The sequence below is a fragment of the Strigops habroptila genome, chromosome 5 (genome assembly GCF_004027225.2).
Source record: "Strigops habroptila isolate Jane chromosome 5, bStrHab1.2.pri, whole genome shotgun sequence".
NCBI classification, from domain to species: domain Eukaryota; kingdom Metazoa; phylum Chordata; class Aves; order Psittaciformes; family Psittacidae; genus Strigops; species Strigops habroptila.
This window is the reverse complement of record NC_044281.2, coordinates 70,960,076-70,984,373: the sequence shown is the minus strand read 5'-3', so window position 1 is coordinate 70,984,373 and position 24,298 is coordinate 70,960,076. Positions and strand designations below refer to the sequence as shown.

The window sequence follows — 24,298 nt, the reverse complement described above, 5'->3', positions numbered from 1 at the left end:
ACACCTACAAATATAGAAGTAGCAGAACCAGATATACCATGCCAAAGTTTATAATGATCCAGCAAATGTATGCTCAGCTATCTCCATCCGTTGCATGGACGTGTGTTGAAAGATAGATAATTGCTTGAAAGGAATTTCATTTAAATCTAGTCAGAAAATATCACTAAAAACTATTAAATTGTATAGCCATACCCCAAGAGAACAGAGGTGTAACCCTTAGTGCAGAATTGTGGTGCTAGTTCTCATAAGATTCTGTCAGGAGTCTTGTGTGTCTTTTCTAATGTTGGTAGCTGGTAGAATCAATGTTAGATTGGAAAGAATTTAAATTTTTGTTAAAATAAAGTTTCTAGACCTCAGAGTTCCACAGAAAGTGGAAGTAATGTAAACACTGTCTAATGAAACCTTCTTTTCTCACCCCAAGAACAGCCAAAAGGTAAGCAAAATCCTGAATGAAATGAGATTTTTATTAATGACTCTTCGGAGCCAGATTCTTGTATTTCAGGTAATTAAGTTTGAAGATACTGTTGGAATCTTTATAAAATACATGAGCAAAATAATTGGAAAAAGCAATAAAATCCCACAAGCTGAAGAGTAGCATTAATTTTTTTAGACAGTTAAGTAATTTTACTGCTTTTTTACTGTATATGAGTTTTTGTTTTCTTTTTCATAGGTTCCCTACAATTTCAGGGGAATAAAAAAATAAAGTCTCAGATGTGAATTACTTTTCTTCAAAATATTGATAACTATTGTGAAAAATTGTACTTTTACTTGCTCCCTTCCTCTTCCCCCCACTCCCATGTCTCTTTGGGAAAAATGGAATAATCCAAGTCCTATCTTCTTATACTTTCTATTAACGTTGTACTGTCTTACTTTCACAACATAACAGTAGCAGAAGCTAAAGGATCTATCTGGTACTTGCCTCGGAAAGGTATAATATCACCAGCTGCAATGAAGTCAGTCCCAAGACTTTTGCTAGTTAGGGCAACACAGGTGAAGGAAAAATAGGAGTTTCTTACCAGCTCTACCTGGTTCAAACAGCTACTGTTTGAAGTTATTACTGGGTTACAGCAGTTCGTAAGCACTCTTCTTGCTGAAGGCACCAACCCTCCACCTGAGAAGTGGTGGACTGGTTTAAGTGCTTTGGATAAAATCAGCCATGTTTATTGAACAGTTTCGGCTAGTGGATTTTAGGTAAAATGAGAGTTTTTATAAGAAATAGAGGGATAAGAACTTGTGCAGAGAGATGAGAGGTAAGCAGGTACAGATAGATAATTATGTCCTTAGGACCAGCAGGGCACCGCTGCCCGCAGTCTGAGGTGCATGTAGCTTTGTGATGTTCCTTCCCCCTTAGTTCTTCACTTTGGCTATGCTGTGAAACACAGGCAAGAGTAACAGCCTTGGAAATATTAAACCGCACAGTGCCACATGGCTGCTAGGGCTGGCCAGAGGCAAGTGGCATGGGTTGAAACAGTTGGCTATGAACAAAGTGTTTAGTGAATTGACCATCTGTCCAAGCTTGTCATAACTGTGGTACAGCAGAGATTGTCATCAGACCATCAACATGGCTACTTAAAATTGTTTACTGTGTTAACATTTTCTAACATTCATGGCCACAGACTTTTCACCATTTCCATCTTTTCTCTCACTTTACGAAATATCCCTGACACAAGGAAATGGATTTCACAGTGTAATGGAGTTGCGTGTGATAAAGTCAGGGTGACGGCCAGGTAGATCTGAAACAGATCTTTGACCAGCTTTGTCTTGTGAAAGATGTCTCTACCCATGGTAGGAGGTTAGACTGATCTTCAAAGATCCCTTCTCATTCAAACCATACTACGACTCTGTGTTCTCTAGTTATGATTGCGTGCGCTGACATAACAGTGGGAATGCAAGAGATATCTTTGTACCAAAATGTTTGAGGTGAGACAATGGTCTTGTTGCCTCTTGTGTTACCATTAAAGTGTAGTGTTCCTCCCAGTTCTTCTCATTTGTGGACGGCTGAGAGAGAGCAGGAGTTAATTTTTGCTGGGCTGAAAAGTGTACAGTTCCCTTACCAGTCAGTCCATTTATCCTTATTCCAGTAGCCAGTATGGTATTACTGTTTCTCTGATTGCACCTCCTTTTCTATGCATCTTCCTTCCTATCATGATAGTTGTGTCTAAGTGAGTCTGAGTCTTTCTTTTAGTGGCATAATCATCCTTAATACAGCATTTTTATAAAGAATGTGTATCTGTCTTAGGAGAGAGACTGACAATGAATCACCTGAGAATGTCTCTTCCAAGAAGAAAATTGTACTATAGAGGTGTATGAAGGAGCCATAATTAGGGGAAATGGAAAACTAGGCATCACATGGAAAACAGGGGTATAAAAGATGAATATAATGAGAAGCTTCCTTTATAATGAGCTTAATTTACTTTGGAGTAGTCTCCCTTGTAAACTTGATAAAAGATTCATGCAAAGATTTTAGTGTTCATGAGGCCTAATAAAAATAAACAGACCAGAAACTCCTGAAATGATCAGTCTCTCAGGCCAGGTAAATTCCTGATAACTCTCCTGTAGATGGGGCTTGAAACCTGTGAGCAGTTTGTCTGACTGTCAACTCATCCATTTTCACAATTTATTAGAGATTTTTCCTGCCACAGGCTATCATTGTTCATATCCCGATAATGGGGTACCCTCCACTGTTTATATCCAGTGAACATGTGTCTATAAACTTTACAGCTCAGGGTGCGTTAGTCATCCTTGCTCTTAGGTTATTTTCAATGTCTTTCAGGATTAAGGTGAAAGCACTTGAAGTCCAAGTCACATTTTAGGGAATATGACAAGAAATGGGAAAGAAGATCACGTGGATTGTGAGTTTATCACTAACTCACCCTTTCAGGGAAAAAATGCTCCCTCTTCTCTCTGTCCCCTTCATAGCTCTGATTGGGTTACAATACTTTTAGGCCAAGAGTCTCCTCTTGCTTTGATTAGGATTAACAACCCTTAGAGCCCAGTATTTGGGGCTGGAAGATGCTATTGTTTTTAATATGCTTACAGTGCAAGTGGCTTCTTTCTTTTTGTGCCATTGATTGATTAGTGGAGTTTGTCCAAGTAATTTTCCCTCTTGATATGTGCACTTTCCTTCTCTACCACAAAGTTGTGAAGATTAACTAATTAATCTCATGAGATTCTTTAATGAAAGGAATGCCTTACCGAGCAAAAGAACAAAGTACAAAGTACAGGCAATATGTATGAACACAACTCATTCCAGACCTCTACAAAGCTGAGGTTTCTTTTCTCCTCTGAGCAAGTAAGACTGTAAGAATGTCTCAGCTTAATTTTTTTTTCCTTGTTCAGTACAATGCAGAACATCTGTTGCAAAAGAACAGATGATTAATGATTGAAACTAGGTTGCACTGCCCGAAACAAAGTGCCTCTAGTACTGTAGCTTTCCTGAGTTTTTTGTCTGTTTCATTTCTTCTTAAAATATAATAATAAAATACAATCATTGTTATGAAATAGATTTTATTCCAGAATGGAAGATTCTACAGTGTTTTGCTTAAGTTTTAAGGAATAGATTTTCAAGCTGGCTTGGGTGATAAAACTTTTATGCCAATATATGTAAAAGAAAGAAAGACGGTGTGTAATAATAATGAAATAAGAATGGGAAAATTTTATTCCATGTCAGGCTACTAAATTAGACCCAAACAGGCTGTGAAATGAAGAGATGAGAATCTAGATTTTGCTATAAGGGAGATTTGAAAAACACAGAAGCTTAATTTTTTCATGTTCCTTCTCCCAGAACTGATTACTCCAGAGCTAATGTTTATGCGTGTGATTAGGAGCTGAGCCTGACAAATTCTATTTTCAGCACCGCTACAGGTTTACGGCAGGTGAAACTAACCTTGGTGCTTTGGGTTCATACGGCATTTCTAGTCTCCAAAGGTCTTGTTAAGAGGACCTTTAATTTAAAAGGAATGTAAAATTGAAGGTGATCATCTTTGTTCTAAACCTGACATTATAACCCTCGACATTTAAAATTAAGACTAACACTGAATGGAAACTAAACAGTTTCAGATTGGATAGGCCCAAAGAGATTGTGGAATCTCCATGACCGAAGGGATTTAAATATTGATAGGACAAGGTCCTGAGAATCTATCTGTACCTTTGAAGCTGGCTCAGTATGAAGCAAGAGTTCGGAGTAAAAGACCTCCAGAGGTCTTCACCTAACTATATTAAATAATTTAAAGTCACTTTATAATTTGAGATAAAGCAAAAGTATCTCTGAAGCATCCTGCACTAATCTACTAAGTTACATTAGTAAAAGGTTTTCTTTATTGTTTTTAGTATTACATTTCTATTTTTGCATAAGGATGACGCAAACAAGAGTCTGTTTCCTTTTTTACAGTCCTCATTAAGACACTAGGTGCATTAACTCAAGTAAGGGCAAAACATAGAATCTTTATTTTCATTTAATTCTTGAGTAATGGAAATAGAAGCTGTACTTTAAAAAGCTAAGATTTAAAAAGTGATGCTAATTTTCAGGGACTTCTTTCTCCCCGTCTCATCTTTTTTCCTCCTTTATTTAAGTTATTACCTCAAAGCAAAGGCATATATTTTAAGAATTCACCCTAGCTGCTGGGATTGCAAATACTCTTGGGAAGGTGAAGGTTGATGTTTCTCTCTGTTCAGTCCAGCCCACAAGCAGTGACAGCACCACACAAAAAACCTGAAGATGTGGGAACTTCTTAACTTTTAATAGAAAAAGAATTAGTTGGATCTTTTCAGGTCTGGTCCAAGGATAGGCACTTGGTAATGGAGCTTCTGTCAAAGCTTAGCCACAGGGAGAAAAGGCTGTAGGTAGGAACCTGTCCACTTGATGAACATTCCGACACTAATGAGCTGCGAGTAATGAATCAGGCTGTGTGTGAGTGCACTGCCCTCTTTTGGATTTTGATAGAAACAGGATCGGTCCCATTCCACCCGGTACTTTGATGTTTTCAGAACTGAGGTTTAGAGTAAGGAGTGGTTGTTAGTATATACTGTTTTCTCTTAGGAGAATTCTTCCCCCCCCAACACCTCTGGTCTCTTTATAACTCCATATTAGCAGAGAGAACAACTGAATGGCACCTGCACAGATGTCTCAGCCTCATGTTTCCTTTCCATGAGTACATCACATTGACCAAAACATATACCTGGGACTTTAGTGGTATTAAAATTCAGATAATGTGGAGAAACCACATTAAACTGGGATTAGTCTAGGTAGAGAAAGCTGAGCAACAATAACAGGAGTTGTTAATACAGTTAATACGACATGCTGATTTGGGTTTGCTATGTTTAAAGTCAAGTCACTAGTACTTTTTCACTGGCATTCAGACAAAACTCACATATTAATGAAAATCTGTTGTTGTGTACCATGCTTGCAAAAGAAACACTGAAATGTCATCTGACTATTAAGAGTATGATTATCACTGAAAATCATAGTAATAGTTGTAATTCTGGAATTGTCCTAAATACAAAAAAAAGAGGAGGTTTTGTTTAACTTTAATGTTGAGATATTGAGAGAATTAAAGCTTTTTTCTTTTATTGGAAATATTAATTATTTCAGTCGATATGGGAAGGGGAAGCAGTGAGCTGCAATGACCTTGTATTCACCTGTAACCAGATATAAGTTCTTAAAGCTCAAGTTATAGAATCATAGAATAGTTAGGGTTGGAAAGGACCTTAAGATCATCTAGTTCCAGCGCCCCTGCCATGGGCAGGAACACCTCGCCCTAAACCATGTTGCGCAAGGCTCTGTCCAACCTGGCCTTGAACACCACCGGGGATGGAGCATTCACAACTTCCTTGGGCAACCTGTTCCAGTGCCTCACCACCCTCACTGTAAAGAACTTCTTCCTTATATCTAATCTAAACTTCCCCTGTTTAAGTTTGAAGCCATTACCCCTTGTCCTATCACTGCAGTCTCTAATGAAGAGTCCCTCCCCAGCATCCTTATAGGCCCCCTTCAGATACTGGAAGGCTGCTATGAGAGTTATTAGTCAATAACTTTTGACAAATTTTTAAAACAAGTTCATTAAAAAAAGGAATCTGGAAAGGACTCCAAATATTGTGCTCAAACAAAACTGGGCTAGAGACAAAAAGCAGAGAATTAGGCAATTTATAATATAAATGTTTGAGGCAATGTATTTCTTAAATCCTGTAACAGAAGGAAGACATCATGTTTAGCCAAGGTAGCCAATCAATGATCTTGTTCAGTGCATAGGGTAACAGCACTACTCTAGTTTCTAGGAATGTAATTTCAATAGGTGTGTTTGCTAAGACAGATGGTGGGGTTTTCCATTTGATGTGGAATATTCTTTAAAAACAGATGAAATGTCTTGTTTGTTTATTGGTTGCTGGGTGGGTTTTTTTTGGTTAGCATGTGTGCATTGTGGGGTTCAGTGGCTTTTCAATGTTCTTTGCTTAGCCGCTTATAAGCATATGCTGTAAAAACAAGTAAAATCACTCATACTATTGGTATTCCAAAACCTTTAAACAGGACACTGTACAGGAGAGCTACTAACGTGCAGAAGGAAAGATGACCTGGAGAAGCCTCTGAGGAGACCCTATAGCAGCCTTCCAGTACCTTAAGGAGGGGCTACAAGAATGCTGCAGAGAGACTTGTTACAAGGTCATGTAGTGTCAGGGCAAGGGGGAATGTCTTTAAACGGAAAGAGGGTAGATATAGATTAGATATTATGAAACACTTCTTTACTGTGAAGGAGGTGAGGCACTGGCACAGTTTGCCCCAAGAAGTTGTGGCTGCCCAATCCCTGGCAGTGTTCAAGGCCAGGTTGGACGGGGCTTGGAGCAACCTGGTCTAGTGGAAGGTGTCCCTGCCCCTGGCAGGGGGGTTGGAACTGGACGAGCTTTAAGGTCCCTTCCAACCCAAACTGTTCTGCTACTCTACGGCATCTCATGTATCTGTGATAACTTCCATATGTAGATGCATGCTATTTTCTGCCTATGTTGTCCTGGTTTCAGGGAGGCAGACGTATTCTTAAGGTAAAAACTTCTTCCAAAATTTCTCCTCTTCCTTTTGAGATAGTTTCAGACTTTCACTAAATAATGGTTTTATTCTGTATGACTGAAGAGGCAATCAGCAGATTTTTGGAAGTGACTGTTTATGTCTCTGTCTGAAGCTTGGATAAGGGGGAGTTACACAGTGTTTCTTTTATTTTTGTAAGTTGTTGTTGATGCATACATTGACTTTTCCTGCCTAGTAAAACAATCCCATATGATTCCCATAGATAATAAAAAATAGAACGTTCATTGGCTGTTTTCTTTTGTGGTCACTTTGGGCCTCTAATGAACTTCTTCACTAATACAGAACAGGTAAATGGATTCTTTTTTCCAGCCATTAGCCAGCTTTTTATTTCAAACCACATTCATCAAGATGCCAGATGCAATTTTCAACAATTTTTCCATTAGGAACACTGTAAAATCCCAGCTTTCAAAAATATTGGCAGGTGATAATTTTTCTCTCTTATAAGATAGTCCTTCCTCAAAAGATAGTCCTTTACCATCTAGCATTCTGCTGACAAGAGATTGTTTTATCACTCAGTGAGCACTAAATCTTTCATGTGTGCAAACAAGACTAATTCACCAGCTGAACCTTTCACCACATCGTTTCTCTCACCTTTAAACAGATAAGATTTAAGGAAGACAGTAGTATCCTATATGGACCCTCCTTTGGATTCTTGGGAGAAATGATGCTAGAGTTTCCTCTGCCCAGATCTGGACTGATTCTGAATCTGAATTACACTGTCTAGTAATCATGAGTATAGTTTTATTTGGGTGAGACTTGGAATATGTTACCTTCCATATCTGCAAAGTGCAGACTGATTTAGTGAGCTTGGGTTATGTGTGTTTGTAAGAATAAGAACCTTTTTATTCTAAAGTTGCTGGGTTATAGCTGCAAAATCACTTGTCCACAGACCTTTTCCTTATATTAAAGTGGTCATTCTGAGACCGTTCCAAACCAGGTCATCATTCAAAGGCAAACATATTTTTTTCCTTCAGTGTTCAAGGTGTAATTGTCACTGAAGTCTTTTCTTTCTCTACAATATTACTGTGCTTTCTAAGTTAACAAGAATTTCTGGCAATAAAACACTTCACAGTGCTTTGATTGAATTATTAGTGTATTATATTAATGGGATCTTGCTCGGCAACTAACCTTGTCTTTAGCTGGCGATAGAGACAGCTTAAAAATGGTCAGCTCTAGTTCATTTAATGTTTTCATTTCGGTGCTAATACTATTAACCAATTTATTTAAAGCAGAGACTTGAGCCAAATTGTGGTGGCATTACTCATGAATGCAGTTCTACAGCAGCTGATGCTAGCCCATGAGTAAAGCTTATTAAACTTTGTAAAGGCTTTGGTCTCCTCTTTCTCTATCAATTATCAGAATAAATGCTTGAGTTATTTCTTTATGGTAATTTTGTTCCTCTAATTTTCTATAAATTAGTATTGCATTCATTTCAGAATGTCATGGACAAAGCAATTCCTTTATTTGGCTTGTTCCATTTTATTTCTTATTCTAGGTCTTAAAAAGCTTGAGCAATGAACTAGGTTGATTAGTTAAAAGCAGGGTATGTTGCTTTGAAATGCATGTGTGAATTCCTGAGTCTGAGAATCAGGTTCTCTCTTTACACGATCTTTATGCCTTGTAAATGGCAATCCAAATTCAGAAGTGATATGTAAAGTGGCAGAAATTACATTTCATTATGTTGGAACTCCATAGCACTGATGCTTTTGCAATCAGTTACCATGTAAAAAAAAAAACCAAACCCCAGAGAAGCTGGAAAAAATACATCTATTTAGAGTATTTAAGAAGGGAATGCACTGCTTTTGTGAAGAGTAGGACATTTCTCCCTTGCTGATTTCCTCTTTTTCTGTACTTCACTCTTATGTTTTCTTGTGAAAAATGTTACTTATTTCATGTGGGTCACCAGTGCTAGCTCTGTGCAAGAAGCAGGTAATAGGTGAGGAAGGTGAAGGTTCTTCCAGGAGATTTGACCCTATTTGCATTTCATCACTATTTCTGGTCAGGTGATATAACTTAGATCTGTTAATACATCAGAATTAAATTAAAGAATATGTCAATCAAATACTCATAAAATGGTTTGGGTTGGAAGGGATGTTAAAGATCATTTATTTCCAACACCCTTGCCATGGGTAGGGACACCTTCCACTAGGCCTGGCAGAATCTATGAAATACATTTGTAATATTTTCATACTATTTCATTTCACTAATACTACACTCTTTCTTACAAAATGTTAGAGGAAAGTTGGTCCAAGTGGAGATATGAGGACCAAAAATAAAGATTGAGAGCAGTTCTGGACTTGTTTTAACAAAGCTACTGAATCTAGTATTCAGGGCACTTGTTAAGGATCACAATTCCATCTGCGGAAGCAAAATCAGAATTCTCTTGTGAAGTGTCCCTGGGTTTTTTTGTGAGGACAGCAAATATCCACACAACTGTCAAGGGCTATCTGCCGTCAGCAGAGTTGGCACCAAAGAGGGGTGAAAATAATATGGATTGTTTAAGATCTATAAATTTTGTTTTGCGTTCATTTGTCACTTCTAGGAAAAACAAATCAAGCTTCTCCCTTTTCAGGGGATGGATGATTAATGCATGTCTTGCATTTGGTTGAAAAAGACTGTGTCAACTTTCTTGACTCTTTTTTATACAGGAAAAAAACCCCCACCAATTCTGCAGCATTAGAAAGTGCAGCGTGTGCTTGCTGTGCCTGGTGTGAGTAAGCAGATTTTGATCACTGATGAGCACTGATCTGAACAGAGAGCAATTACTTTTGCTGGGGAGAAGTAGAGTCTTGGCTTGTCCTCAGTCTTCATTTTTGTTTAGTATTTTCATATCAATGTTACCATAAAACAACAATAAACAATACCAGTGATGCTCTACAGTTGGTCTCCCTTTACTAAGTGACTTTGCTGACTTCGAGAGGCGGATATGTATGCCTCTTTTTACTCCTACATTAATAGCTTTATTGTGTGATGCTGGAATCAGAGGTAGTTTAAAATCTGTCAAGATAAAAATGATGGGCCTAATTCTTCACAAAAGAAATTGCAAGATCAGCCTGCCTGAGCTGATAAGGTTGTTATTGTTTATAATTTGCATTCACTCTCTAGTGACATATGTAAGAACAGCCATGCTAAATCAGACTGAATCTCAACTAATCCCACTCCCCCATATAACCAATTGCTCATCCACAGGACAGTTCACCCATCAAAATCCATCTGATTTAGAGAGAAGGATGGTGTAGGGGACCATGTCAAAGGCCTTATAGAATTCCAGATAGATGACATCAGTAGTTCTTCCCTTGTCATGTCATCTGTGTTCTATATCTCACTCTTGATGATCATGGGTTTCAAATTATGAGAGAGTGAATAATTATTCTCTAAGCATTTCCAGGCCATTCATAGTTTTGTAGACTTAGGTCAAATTGGCTCTCATTTATCTCTTTTGGAAGTTGAATAGTTCATTTATTTGCTGATTGTATGAATAAATGTTTCCTAGTTTTCTTCAGTCATCCTTATATCTATTCTGTGTTTTCAGCTATAGCTTTTTTATTGTTGTTCTTAAGGTGGAGGATAAGAATAACACCCAGTGTAAAACTTGTGGGAACACTTCGCAATGGCCTATTGGCGTTATTTATTATCCTGTTTAATTCTCTCCTAGTAATTCCTACTGCTGTAATTGAAGGTTTTTTGATAGGATCTGAGGACCGAGTTTTTATCTTCACAGACCCCTTCACTGAAATCTGCAAACTCCTTTCCTGAAAGGAGTTATCTACTCAGAGTCTATTGTTCTGTCTGTTATGCTGGGATTGCTTTTCTCTTTCTCTGTTGGGTTCTTGTTTTTTGGTTTTTTTTTTTGGGGTTTTTTTTTTTTTTCATACCTTATCACTGAATTTCACCTGTCATTTTAGTGCTCAGGTACTCAGTATTGTGAAATCCTTTTACGGATCTTCATAGCTGACTTTTGTCTTCATCATTCTGAATACATTACTGCCATCAGCAAACTTTGTCACTTATCTTTCCTTCCTCTTTCCAGATCATTAACGAATAAATTGAACACCACAAATCACTGGGAAAATTCCAAGTGAATACTTCTTTCCATTGTGGAAATGGAAAGGTTTTCCCCTGAAGTTTGATGCTGATCTTCTAACCATAAATTAATCTATGGAAAAGCCTTTTATACAATGACAGATCCTTTGGCAAGGGAACCTCTCAAAAATCTTATTAGATATCTTTCCCTACAACCTCTAAGAACCTGGATAGATATACAATGTAATTTTCCTGTGCAAAAGTCATGTTGATTGTGCAATGATGTCCAGAAAATACTTGTCCAGAAACCAGTGTTAGCTGGGAAAGCAGTAATATGTTGTATTAGGCATTGTCGAAATAAAGCAAGAAGATAGCTCCTTTGATGAGCTCACACTTAAAGGAATCCAGCATACTTCCTACAGTGAAGTCAGAAATATACCAATAATGTTTTTCTAATCTCTTATCTTAGATATTCTTAAATATTAATGTTTATGACTTCTAAACTTAGGTTCACTTTGTTATTGTTGCTGGTTTTATTTTCCATGCTTTTCTTGTTCAACGTGTGTGTGTTCATTTTTATTTTCTGTATAGGCAACTGTATCAAGTCAGTGGGTAATAGACTACTTCAAAGCAGAAGTTGGCTTCTTTTATTGCAAAGAATATTCTAAAATTTATTTATTCTGTATTTCATATGCTGCAACAACAGCAAAAATTAAAGACATTGTACTTTCCCTCCTTCCTCACTGGTGCTTCAGGCAACTTAAGCAATAAAACTAAGCTAATGTGGCTGCAACTGCATCAACACATAGTGCAGTTCAGTGGAAGTGGGTTTGTTGAATGAAATGGTTGATGTTGAAATGACACCTTATAATGCAGTACGGGCATTTTGGAGGCAGAGGGTCTGACTTTAGAGTAGCACTAACCTGATACTCTGGGCTAACTGTCCAGTAGTGGTTGGAATGCTATCTTTTGGGCTTGTATCTCTGATTGTTTACGAGAAGAAATGTTGTAATTAAATTTGCTTTTCTTATCTTGTAAGAAGTATGGTGCTTTGACTATGATGTAAGTAGTGACTGCTTAGCCAACTCTAGCTTGTTTTCTTTTACGGCATCTGTGCAAAATAATTGGCAATACAGTGGACAAAAGTGAAGCAGATAATGCTGTCCCAAGCACTGAAAGTTGGTCTTTAGTTAACAATCTGACAAGTGGCTAGAGTCATCTGTCAACTCCTTCACCTGTCTTCGACTCTCTGTATGCCCTTGCGTAAATCTGTGGCAGTTCTGCACAGCTTCGTGACATCTAAGACACTGTTGCTATTGTCACATATATCAAAACTGATGTGTCCTGGAACACTTCATACGTACAAAATAGCTGGCTATTACAATGCAACTGCTAAGGCTTCTGGAGACTGTAGATACCTGAAAACATGCTAGGAATAGCCTAGGGCAGTAGTTAGCAGATTAAAGCCAAAGTCAGCAGTGCTGGCAAGTCTGTTTAGGCACTTAAATTTTATTGATTGAATGAGGAATTAAGTGCTTCAGTGCCTCAAGAGCTCATCCCTCAATTCCCTTTCTAAGAAATGGAGATAAGAGCACTTTCAGACTTCAGAGGAGTGGCTTGACAGAAAATGTGTTAAGGCAGTGATGTGCTTGGATGTGACAGTGATGAGGTCAGATGAGTTCCTTATGCGGGTAGAAGAAAATACATGAGACTAGAGTGGATCTTGATTAACAACTTGCCTTAGAGGCACAATACAAAGTCAGTGACAAGACTGTTATTAACTTCAGGGAACTTGGATCAAGCTCATTGATTTGTGCTTATTTCTGCTCCAGTTGCTGTAGTCCAAATTAATGCTGTGCTGTGATATTTTCAAATACCAACATAAACAAAATCCACTCAAGAAGGAAGTCATAAAAATAGGAAAATCATAATGCTTGAATCATTGTACTGAATCAATAAATGTTAACCATAGGAACATTGTCCCAGAAATCAGTCTGGTAAGAAACAAGAACCAACTGATAAACATCACAATAAATTTTTGGCTTCAGAAGCTAGATAGGCTACTTAGTGACAGTAAATGATCTATATATTGACATTTTGATTATTGATGCTTTCTGTGTAGTTTCTATCAAGCAATCTTAGTTGAGAAGTCACGTAAATGATATGCTTGATGTATTTGGAAGTATTAAATGGAAATAAGAATGTTTAATAATGCACGTTTTCTTCACAAGATTTCAAAAGTAAATTGGAGATACAAAAGGAGACAGTACCTTTATGCTACAATCGAAACATTACCCTATTTTATGTTCAAGATACAGTGTGATGATGTAACAGGTTTATGAAGAACCCCAAACTTCCAAGTCACAGGCCAAATTGTTATGCTACCAAGGGTTTTTCTAGAGATAGATTAAAAACCTCTGGCAGTTACCCAATAATGAAGGACATTTCCTGTGTAGATTATATGTGTATTTACACCTTCATGTACAAATAGTTCTTTAGTATCTGGTGTCTACCAAGACTTACGGCTCCCTATAATTCATAGGTAATGAGTTAAGTTGTGTCTAACTCTGCCTGCCTAAATGAAAGAAAGAGAAGAAAATGGAATGCCTGATTTTTTCAGCACCCAAACACAGATAGGAATTTGCTCTGAGAAATGCCCGTAGGGGATCCTTTCATTTCAGGCTTGCCTAAGAACATATCGGTGTTTGCCATTTGCAAAGCAACAGCAGCACAAATATTTGAAGCAAACAAACAAACAAACAACAACCCCAAAGCTAATGATTCAAGGCTTTAATACTTTCCCAGGCAAATATTCTTCAGAGCTCTTCATGTATGTCATTCATAGTGCCTCATTCCCATTCCTTAAGGGTATTATTCTGTTGCTTGCTGAAATACTGGAATGATCTCTTTTTACTGCTCAAACCTATATATTCTTTCATGCAGAGGCACATGAGAGGAGTATCTCATTATTCTCTCTGATTCATCAGGAATGCAGACCAATTAATACCATAGTTAATGGGGAGAAGTAGCTACTACAACTGCAAGCTGTATGTCTTCTGCCACTCCTGAACTAGCACTCTTGGACAAAGCTAGAAAGCAACTTTACTATGCAGAGATTATTTTTGATAGACTACCAAATCTATAATTCACAGCACCACAGAAACTGGAGATGGAAAGAACCCAGCATGTTATCAAACGTGTTCTCCTGCCAAAACAAGATGGGTTGTTGCAGCCAGCCAGGTTATAACGTTCCAGGCAATGAAACTGTCATATTCCTTAGAATTCTGCCAGAGTCTAACAAATCTCACCATTAGGGATCATTCTGTGCGTGTCTCTCTCTCCTTTTCCTATGTCTCTTTTTTCCTTAACACCTAACTTTTTGTCTGCCCCTCCAATAGATCATTCATGAAGACACTAGCAGCCCACTGTGGCTGTCTGGTAATTCAGTAAGTTTGCACTCTGGTGAATTTCAGGAACCTAAGCATAGCTTCATTAGGACTGTTTTAACTACTGGTAAAGTCGTTTTGCCTAGTTAATCATATGTTATGTGTTTATATACATAGCTGAAATGTACTTGTTTTCCTTACTGAAAGATTGGCTATGTTTAGTTTTGACATTACAAACACCGTGAAATAGATGTATTTAATAAGCTTATCTGCAGTTCCTAGCTGCTTATTTTTCTATCTGATGCCTCTTCACCACTCTATTTTTATCTTTCCCTGCCATATAGATTATGCTGCTGACTGATCCAGAAGTTGAGAGCAGCTTATTAATCAGTTCTGATGAAGGGGCTACCTATCAAAAATACCGTCTGAACTTCTATATCAACAGTCTGCTCTTCCACCCCAAGAAGGAAGATTGGATCTTAGCATACAGCCAAGATCAGAAGGTAAGAATCTTTGGCAGCATTTTGCTTTGTTTTCTTAGTGAGAACCTAGGGTTTTCCCATCTCTCTATGTAACAGCCACAAGGCATGCAGGACAGTCTTTGGGGTGATACCAGGATAGTCTTTGGAAATACTGAACTGGTATTTCCAAGCGGGAAATAATGGAGTAAGCCTCAATGTAAAGGGCAAAGTAAAGGACATGGGCAACTACTGTGTTCTTGGGGCCTAGCCCTCTACGCAGACCTGGCAGTCTGCATTTATTCATCAGTCCTTTTGGCAATACCGTGTGACAGGCAGTGGGCAGAGAAGACAGCTAGGATCCTTCATGATAGGAATAACAACCTCTAATGAGGCTTTTTGTCCTCTTCCTTAACAATTCTCTTTCTCTAGCCTAGCACCAGCTCCAAGAACAGTATGAGACACTTCTTGTTCCTATCTGGTTGGCATATTTTCAAGTAGTCTTTGATTTCTAAGAGAAAAGTAGTAGTGAATCAATTTTCTTTGGAGTCCAGTTCCTTCAGTACGGGTAATCCATCAGCCAAATAAATACGCTGTGAGTTTTGCCTTGATTTTTCGCTGCCCAACTTGAGACAACAAAACAGGACTTGATTGTAAGAGACCACATTGTTAGAACTTTTTGAAAATCAGGAACATCAATACTCACAAATCAGTCATCTTTCAGTGAAGGATTTATAGAGCTGAATCTGTTTATTCCACAAAAAAGCAGATGGAAGGGAAACTATGTTGTTGTGCATAAATATCTCCATGGGGGAAGACAAAACATAGAGGTAAGCATTTTGATCTAGTGGAAAAAAACCAACCTTCTAACAGGAACTGATGGCTAGAAGTCAATGGCAGATAAACTCAACTGTGAAGTAACTAGCCATTGGAGCAAACTGTTCTGGGAAATGGCAGATTAATGCTTTTTTTGATGTTTTGAGTAAAACTGGAAAAAGACCAAAACAATTTCTTGAGTTCCCGAAGAGTGAAATATCTTGGCATTTATTATATAAGCCTTTATGCAAAGGAGTTTAGTGGTCTCTTTTTGGTTTACATATGATGAATCTATGAGAATCTGATTCAATAATCAAAGTAGTGGCTGAATTGCTCTGGTTATACATTAATGTAAATATCAGCATTAATATTTGAATTCCATGATGCCTTCTGCCTGTGTATATGAATTCATTTAACAAATATTAAACAACTAATTTTCCTCTACCTTACATTAAGCTTCTTTTTACTATTACTGTAAGCCTGAGAAAATAAAGGCAAAAGGAAGCTAAATAAGTAGGTAAGGTCACAAAATGATCTTATGGGAATTTTTGGAATAGAATTTCAGTCTGTGCTTTAAACTCAAAAACAGTATCCTTCCAGGACTCTAGCTTAATAGCTTTCCCAACTATGAGAAATGCCTGCCTAATTCTTCTTGTAGAGTCAATTTCATGTCATGTTTTTCATTCACCCCTCTCAGAGCATTTTGTATTTTGTAATATGCATTATAATCTGTTCAGAGGAAGGTGCAGATTACATTTTTGGCTGTTTAGTATGTAATTAGAAGAGGTCAAAATGTTTCATTTCCCTTGTGGCTGTTGAATTCTCTGGACTGATATGAAGCTGAACAGAATCTGGTCTCTGCTGCCTTTTAGGACCCATTGGAATGAAAGTTGCTGTGTATTAGTAATAGGAAATTTATTACATGAGGATCAATTAAACTTTCAGTGGTAGATTTGTCAAATAAAAGTAGGATATAGTAGAAAACGAATTTCAGATGTTGTGGTATTCAGCCTGCTCAGGAAATAATTTTTAATTAGAGTCCATACAGCTAATGCTCATCTAATTTATGGTAGATGGCTACCAGCACATATATTGTCACTATTCCGTAGGAAACTCCCACTCTTCTATAGAATCCTAAAAACCAGTTCATTACTGTAGCAGTTAACTCTAAAATAAAATTTAAAAAGTACTCTGTACGGGTGTGAGTCACAGGCCTGGTTTCCACTTTAAAGCCTAATGGATACGTTTTCTGACTTGAACAAGCTTTGGCCAAGAACCGTGGAGGGTAACTAGCAGGCAACGAGTATTAATCAGCTTGGGCTAAATTAAATGCAACTTGAACTAAGGGTCAAGTTCAGCCTGTGGCTAAGTGTAAATGACTCCCATTGGTTTCATGCTTGTATATCCAAAGGCAGAATTTTCTCAGAGTAATTAAGAGGTCCTGCAGGTATTTAGATAATTGCAATGGGAGCTATGGGGTAGTTTGGAACAAATGACACTACTGGTTGCTATTTCATGATCTCATGCTAAGGCCATATGTAGGGAATTTACTCCTTGGATTCCAGGCACTGTGTGCATGCTAAGAGTCACCCAAGGAAGCAAGGGGAATGTATCTCCATGGCAAGGAATTTATATTTTGATATCACCGACTTTGATACCACTGATTGAAGAGGCTGTGAAGGTTTTATTAGTGGGGGCAGTAACGAGTAAGTTGGATTTTGACCAGTTAGCATTGTTACAGTCATTTAATTTTGCTGTTGACAGCCAGGAGGGAGGTGAGAATCAGATAGAAGATACATTTACATGCTTCTAGCAAGTCACATCTTTGCTGCCATCCAGTTGCATCTTGTCAATGCAGCAGGTGGGACCAGGAAAATCAGGTGGTGAATAGAGCTGGAGAGAAAGGAATCACACTGGGTTTGGATTGTTTGTTTCTCAGAAGTTGTTCATCCAATTCAGGACTGCTGAGGGCAAACCCAATAGTCAGAGTATGCCTTTCATTGGTTATTTGTAATGAACAGGAAATGGGTCATATAGCATCATCTCTTAATCTTGTCACAGCCCACTGAGTCTATCAGTATAAGTACTACAGATCATCTTTTGTGTAGTTGAATACAGATTTACTCAATGGAAGGGAAATCTATGGTAAATGAAGTAATTTCATGTCCCAGTTTCTTGGGTGTTGTGTGTGTGGGAATGTTGTAATTACTGGGGTTCAGCTGATGAGCAACAACTCATTAAGCTTCAGCAAATCTGTTCCTTTTGTTCACATATCTCTTCCCCTTGTCTCTGCCTTGGGCAGCAGACTTGAATTACCACTGCTGACAGACCAGTCCCTTATTCAGTCATGACTTTTTCCTGCCAGTGTTGAGAAAAAAAGAGCAGCAAACCATCTGCTGCCTGCACTAATTGCTTCATGATTGCACTCACTGTTTTGGCTTAAAGTACAGTTGTTATATGGCTGATTCTTACCACATAATTGCAGAACTGCTGCATGCTCCTCCATTTTCTGTGTAAGAGGAGTTACAAATCAGGAGGAAACTTCAGACATAGTATAGCATTACTTGTGAAGCAAAAGCTTGTTGGAGGTCTTGTACATGTGAGCTCTTGTGGATTTAATCAGCACGCTTGTAGGATGAGGAGCTGTGTTTTATGGGATTATTGCTTATGCATTACCATCTAATCTTCAAAAGTGGTTTGCTGTGTAATCAGAGGGTAGGATGTAAGAGCCTCTACTTCATGTGGAGATATCTTCTGCATTCAGGTGGGTCAGACACACAGAGGAATGGGTAGCAATCAGCCATGAATAACAGAGCTATTTGGAGAGACGAAATACAGGTGAAATTAGGAAACACAAGTCAGACGGGCAAAATTCAGGGTTGTAATTGCCCAGCTCAGGAATAAATGTGCAGAGGCACTCAAACAGTGAAAGGTAGAAACAGAGGCTGAAAAAACAGGTTTAAAATGGAGTTGTTGTTGTTGCTTCTTCTCTCTTATTTTAAATGAACTCTTGAAAAGTAAGCTGCCCCAGACTAAAGGAGCTCTGTCAATGCAGCAATAATAAATGAAGAGGTTTACATTTCCTTTTTCTTTCTTTTTTTTTTTTTTCCTTTCATTATGGCCTTTCCCAGGTATCTGATTCCACTCATCTACCTTTATATACTGTGAATGTTATGGTGGAGATCAGTGAATTAGGGGCTGATACTTGGGTATATAGCTGAAGTTTAGCAAATCGGGATTTTGTTGCTTGTGGGACAGCATATCTTCTGTCATCAGACCATGTCATGTTCAGTTTCGTACAGTAATGGAGGTCCAGTCCTCATGCATTCAAGTGGAAAAGAAAGATGTTCTCACATAAGGGTTGATAGAGGAACCACTTAGAATAGAGATAGTGATGCATATTGCCAAGGAGGTCTGTGTGAGAGAACAGGCCAACTCTTAAAAGTACCGTCAGCCCCATCTATCCATGTGTTTGCCCTAATGGTATGTTTGACAAGAGAGTATCTGCCATAGAGATAACCAGTATTCATTCTTCAAGATGTGATGGACTATTCTGAATGCACTTCATAATCCTAAAACCTCTCATTTCACTGCATTAGGATCTAACTTTGAGAGTCACCTTGTTTGGAAAAGGGTCAGACCGAGGACCTCCTGAAGTTCCTTTCAACCTAAATTATTCTGTTCCTACTTACACCCTCTCAGTTTCAGTGGTAACAGTTGCTGAATACATAGACTAGAGAAGGGGGAATAAAATCCAGGTTTATTGTATCAGAAATTGCATCATAGCTTTTTTAAAAAAATTGCTGTTAACATGAGGTGACATAATTTTAGGGGAGTGGGTTTTTTTTTCTTCCCACACTGCTGACAACATTTAGAGGACTATTCACTTGTGCTGCTGTTAGCTGAGGGAGACTAATCCCATCTAAAATTAATGGAGAGGGAAAAAGCTTCTCTAGTGGTAAGCATTAGCCACTCTGAATCATCCTCTAGAAAAGATGATCTCTTTTGACAGACTACAGATACAACCAGGGAGCTAGTTTGCATGAAGCCAACATTAGCCTATGTGAATAACTCCCCCTTTCCCTACGGCATTACTCCTGCAACAGTCTGCACTATTTGTGTTCATATTTGCGGCACCACTAATCAACCAAGCCAGTTTTCCAGCAGACTTGATTCTCTTTGATGCATATGGTTGAAGTTGAAAAATAATACAGAATTTGCATGTTAAAAGTTGTGCCAGCCTTTGCAATGTTGCACTTTCTGCACGAACTTAGATAACCTGTCTGGGTTACCAGCACTTGTGCCAGGGATGGAAAGGGCTTTCCATGCAAAGGCCTTGTGAGCTCTAGGCCCCTTTTCTTAAGACTTTCCATGTGACATGTTTCTAAGCAAGTGATCAGTCATGCACAGAAATATCCACGTTTGTAGCTAGGGCCATGCATGCCATTTGTGCGAAGACCTTGAGCACAGACACTTGATGAGCATCCTGATAACACATCTTGCACACAACTCTTCACAAATATGCCTTGTTATCTCTAGGCATACTGATAAGCATTTGGTGGCAACCAGCATACTGAAAATGAACAAGGAAAGGACACCAAAACTATTCATCTGGCTCTTATTTTATTAGTTTTCCTCCTTTCTTCTCAAACCATGAGTTCCTCAACATTGTCTCAGTAAGAATAATGGTGTCAAATGGTTGTTGTGGGGTTTTTTTAGTGGGCCATAAGCCTGTGTACAAACTGTGTCATGAAATATGCTTTCCTAGGCTACCCATCAGTCTTTTACAGACCTCACTAAGCATAATATGCTGGGGTAGCAATTTAAAATAGAGAATGGAATTAAAAGTGGGAGTAATCTCTAACATTCTTTCCTCCTTTAATAAGTGATAAAAAGTAAAAAGGAAAAAAAAAAAGTAAAAATTAAAAATCAGCAGAGCTCAGTCGCAGCCTGGCAGTCTAGAGAAGAAGATATATTTCTGGGCAAGAAGTGTGACTAGTGAACAGAAGGAAAGACTCGAGCAGTAATCGCTGTGCTCTTTACCACTGACTCACTCATCTTTAGGCAAATCAATATGTTCTTGCTTATCCATCTGTATAAATATCAGCCCTCTGTACCCCTAGAGAACTTGTTCTTTTGCTGCTTTGGAATCCTTGGATGAATTCTTACAGCTATAGGTAGATCTGTTGTTTCTCTGCAAGATTTTTCTGTGCTCTGCATAACTCCGGTTTTCCTACTTCCATGGGAAAAGTGACTTTTTTCCTTTCCCTCAGAGTTGGAGAGTTCATCGATTGGGAATAAAGAAATGTACTCCATATTACTGGGTCTACTACTGATCTCTGTGGTGTTAAGCAACTCCATTCACTTTTCTGTGGATGAGTCACCTTTCATTTCTCTGTCTGTCACTTGTTTTGGCTGTACTCTCCAACATATCTCCAGTTTCTTATTATATAAAGTGCTGTCAACACTAAATTCACTTGGAGACATAGGTTTTAATGTAATGCAAAAGATAAACAATAATAATTTATTTTTAAATTCAAAGCTATTCTTGTGTGCATGAAAATTCTGACACTTTGACCTAAATTCCGCTGTAATAAGTCTTGTCTATTCTGTCTCATTCTAATACAGAATGACAGAATGGTTGGGGTTGGAAGGGACCTCTGTAGATCATGTAGCCCAAGCCCCCTGCTAAAGCAGATTTACCTAGAGCAGGTTACACAGAATCACATCCAGGCAGGTTTTGAATATCTCCAGAGAAGGAGACTCTACCACCTCTCTGGACAACCTATTCCAATTCTCAGTCACCCTCCAAGTAAAGAAGTTTTCCTCACAATCAGCTGGAACTTCCTGTGTTTCAGTTTGTGCCTGTTGTCCCTTATCTTGTTGCTGGGCATCACTGAAGAGTCTGGCCCCATCCTCTTGACACCCACCCTTAAGGTACTTGTATGCATTGATGAGATCCCCTCTCAGTCTTCTCTAGACTAAAGAGGCCCAGCTCTCTCAGCCTTTCTTCATAAGAGAAATGTTCTAGTCCTCTAACCATCTTCATAGTTCTGTGATCCAGTTTTCAAACACAGCTGCATCTATTTAATGCAATTATCTAAGCAGTTATCTACCTACCTAGTAAATTTACAAGACAACAGAAAACAAGTGCAGGATACCCTGTTACCTGTTACAGAGAAAGTATTTTTTAACAGAGAAGAGAATTAACCTTGAGGACAGCATACTAAGTGGAGTGGTAAATTCATCATCCCTTGGACTTGAGATTGGATGTCTTTCCAAATGATAAAATCTCGTTCAGCCATCAGTTGTTGGCCTGAATAATTCTCTTTACTGCTTGAGTTACTGGTAAAGATTCTGCAACATCTGTTAGGAGGAGAACAGACTGCTGATACTAGTGGTTCCTTCTGGCTTTATATATGCCAGGCAGACTTCTTTAAATATCTGCTGGTAAAAATATGTTTCCTGTCACTTTTTTAATATAGGCGTTTAATGCACTGGAGACATCATGCTAATACAGTTACTTGCAAGCAGCCACAAAATCAGAACACCAGCTGATGTGGCTCATGTCTGAGAATGTGTGAGAAGTAATTGAGGGATAGGTAGGAAGAAAGCTGAAGGTCATCTCCAGAATGCTTTGATCTGATGAACATGCACAAAAGAAAATACTGTGTTATAATAATTCTGAACAAGTCTACATGACAGTAGTGTGTGTCTCATCAGCAAAAGCAGCCAGAGAGCTGCAGGCCTCACTGGTATTTGAGTGGGCTATGCAGCAGTTATAGAATCATAGAATAGTTAGGGTTGGAAAGGACCTTAAGATCATCTAGTTCCAACCCCCCTGCCATGGGCAGGGGCACCTCGCACTAAACCATGTGGCCCAAGGCTCTGTCCAGCCTGGCCTTGAACACTGCCAGGGATGGAGCATTCACAACTTCCTTGGGCAACCCATTCCAGTGCCTCACCACCCTCACTGTAAAGAACTTCCTTGTATCTAATCTAAACTTCCCCTGTTTAAGTTTGAACCCATTACCCCTTGTCCTACCACTACAGTCCCTAAGGAAGAGTCCCTCCCCAGCATCCTTGTAGACCCCCTTCAGATACTGGAAGGCTGCTATGAGGTCTCCATGCAGCCTTCTCTTCTCCAGGCTGAACAGCCCCAACTTTCTCAGCCTGTCTTCAAGCACAAGAAGTGCTCCAGCCCCCTGACCATCCTCGTGGCCCTCCTCTGGACTTGCTCCAACAGCTCCATGTCCTTTTTATGTTGAGGACACCAGAACTGTACACAATACTCCAAGTGGGGTCTCACAAGAGCAGAGTAGAGGGGCAGGATCACCTCCTTTGACCTGCTGGTCACGCTTCTTTTGATGCAGCCCAGGATACGGTTGGCTTTCTGGGCTGCGAGCACACGCTGCTGGCTCATGTTAAACTTCTCATTAACCAACACCCCCAAGTCCTTCTCCGCAGGGCTGCTCTGAATCTCTTCTCCTCCCAAGCTGTAGCTGTGCCTGGGATTGCCCCGACCCAGGTGTAGGACCTTACACTTGGTTTGGTTAAACTTCATAAGGTTGGCATCGGCCCACCTCACAAGCATGTCAGGGTCCCTCTGGATGGCATTCCTTCCCTCCAGCATTATCAACTGAACCACACAGCTTGGTGTTGTCAGCAAACTTGCTGAGGGCGCACTCAATCCCACTGTCCACGTCGCCGACAAAGATGTAGAACAGGACCGATCCCTGAGGGACACCACTCGTTACAGGTTTCCAACTGGACATCGAGCTGTTTACCACAACTCTTTGCGTGCGGCCATCCGGCCAGTTCTTTTTCCACCGAGTGGTCCATCTATCAAATTGATGTCTCTCCAATTTAGAGACAAGGATGTCGTGCGGGACAGTGTCTAATGCTTTGCACAAGTCCAGGTAGATGATGTCAACTGCTCTGCTGCTGTCCATCAGTTCCGTGGCTCCACCATAGAAGGCCACCAAATTGGTCAGGCAGGATTTCCCCTTACTGAAACCATGTTGGCTGTCACCAACCACCTCGTTGTTTTTCATGTGCCTTCGCATGCTTTCCAGGAGAATCTGCTCCAGGATTTTGCCAGGTACAGAGGTGAGGCTGACTGGTCTGTAGTTCCCCGGGTCTTCCACCTTCCCCTTCTTGAAAATGGGGCTTATATTACCCTTCTTCCAGTCATTGGGAACTTCACCTGACTGCCATGATTTTTCGAATATGATGGACAGTGGTTTAGCAACTTCATTTGCCAGCTCCTTCAGGACCTGCGGATGGATTTCATCAGGTCCCATGGATTTGTGCACATTCAGGTTCTTAAGATGGTCTTGAACCTGATCCTCTCCTACAGTGGGCCTAAGGTCTTCATTCTCACAGTCCCTGCATCTGCTTTCCAAGACTTTCGTGGTGTGGTCAGAGCATTTGCTAGTGAAGACTGAGGCAAAGAAGTCATTAAGAACCTCAGCCTTCTCCAAATCCACAGTAGCTAGTTCTCCCGATAGCTTCCGGAGAGGGCCCACGTTGTCCCTAGTCTG

At 39.3% G+C, this 24,298-nt stretch overlaps 1 protein-coding gene across 4 annotated transcripts in view; it reads left to right on the top strand.

The window, feature by feature from the left end:
* The window catches only part of LOC115608805 (VPS10 domain-containing receptor SorCS1), a 288,946-nt gene that overhangs the window by 160,225 nt on the left and 104,423 nt on the right, over positions 1–24,298 (top strand). For all 4 annotated transcript variants that reach the window (XM_032919968.1, XM_030488155.1, XM_030488153.1 and 1 more), the window contains exon 4: positions 14,826–14,984. In XM_032919968.1, the coding sequence (XP_032775859.1) occupies positions 14,826–14,984 (159 nt within the window). The remainder of the gene's footprint in view (positions 1–14,825; positions 14,985–24,298) is intronic.